Genomic DNA, 1,165 nt, shown 5'->3' with positions numbered 1-1,165 from the left:
AAAAAAGAGTATATTATATCATATTCAAAAATTATTATAGACAATAAAATTTTCCTTTCAAATATTTAATATAATCATATAAATTTAAAGTTTAAACTCAAGAAATTATTAGTTAAACTAAAACAATTTGATACTAGTTTGATCTTCAGTGATAACTAAAATTTAAAGTGGTGATGCTCTGGTTCTTTATTTGTACTTGTTTGTTTTTTTTTTTTGGGATCAAACCTTTTTTTGCACTTGTTAATGTATTGTATGGTCTAATCAAAAGGAGATTATGGACAAAACAATAAATTAAAATGGAGAGTCTTTTAACAGTTTCCAATTCAGAGTACAAAAAATACCTTAACATGAACTAAAATGACAAATGATCCTAAGTAATCAATTGAAATTCACTCAGGAATACAAATTTGACATTATTAATGTACCTATGATACCCCTCACGGTCTAGACAACATAAGGGTATGCCATCCGAAAACTCAATAATATGGTGTAATACACCATTAATTTTTTCGTTGTGAATAGGTTGAAGCAATGATATATTATTATTATTATTATAACAATCCTTTTACGTGTATCAATTGTCAAACTCTGTTTGATTTTTCACTATCTGACACAGCTAGCGCTGAGTCCTCAATCAGAATAACGAGTTGGAGGCTATTATGATCAGTCTTGGGACCCGGTTCAGCACATTCACAGTGTGGAGATGATTGTGATGGTTGTTGTGCTTTTGTTGTGGATTTATCTGTATCTACAACTTCAAAATGTGTGAGGGTGGCAAGGTTATTCACTGAATCTGCTATTTTCTCCGTGAATTCAATAATATCAATCAGAAGTGAAGCCACTGTTGCAGCTGGTATGAGTGATAGAAGGTCTGTTTCTTTCCATGAACTTGATTGGAGCAATGTCTTGAGGCTCTTAACTGCAGCTTTTGCGTTTGCAACATGTGTGTCTGAAGATGATGACATAGTCATTGTTCTGATTGATGATCCTAGCTCCTTAAAGGCCTTGCTAGCTTCTAAACACATTTCTGAGCATTGCTCTTGGATGGTGATACGAATTTCTTGGGAACCCTACAAAAGTTGCAATAAGTAAAAACATTGTCAATATATATGTAATCATAACCCATATAAATAATAAAGTTTATATTCCAAATTTCCAATCCATG

At 31.9% G+C, this 1,165-nt stretch overlaps 1 protein-coding gene across 1 annotated transcript in view; it reads right to left on the bottom strand.

Annotated features, from left to right (window-relative positions):
• Window positions 1-287: 287 nt before the first annotated feature.
• Window positions 288-1,165, bottom strand: part of ALMT22 (aluminum-activated malate transporter family protein) — a 3,118-nt gene continuing 2,240 nt past the window's right edge. Inside the window, exon 6 of the mRNA XM_014764108.2 lies at window positions 288-1,070. Within this exon, the coding sequence (XP_014619594.1) occupies window positions 582-1,070 (489 nt within the window). The 3' untranslated portion in view covers window positions 288-581. The remainder of the gene's footprint in view (window positions 1,071-1,165) is intronic.

This window comes from Glycine max, chromosome 11, assembly GCF_000004515.6.
Source record: "Glycine max cultivar Williams 82 chromosome 11, Glycine_max_v4.0, whole genome shotgun sequence".
Lineage (NCBI taxonomy): Eukaryota > Viridiplantae > Streptophyta > Magnoliopsida > Fabales > Fabaceae > Glycine > Glycine max.
Note: the sequence above shows the minus strand (reverse complement) of the source record. Positions and strands in the feature narration are given on the sequence as shown.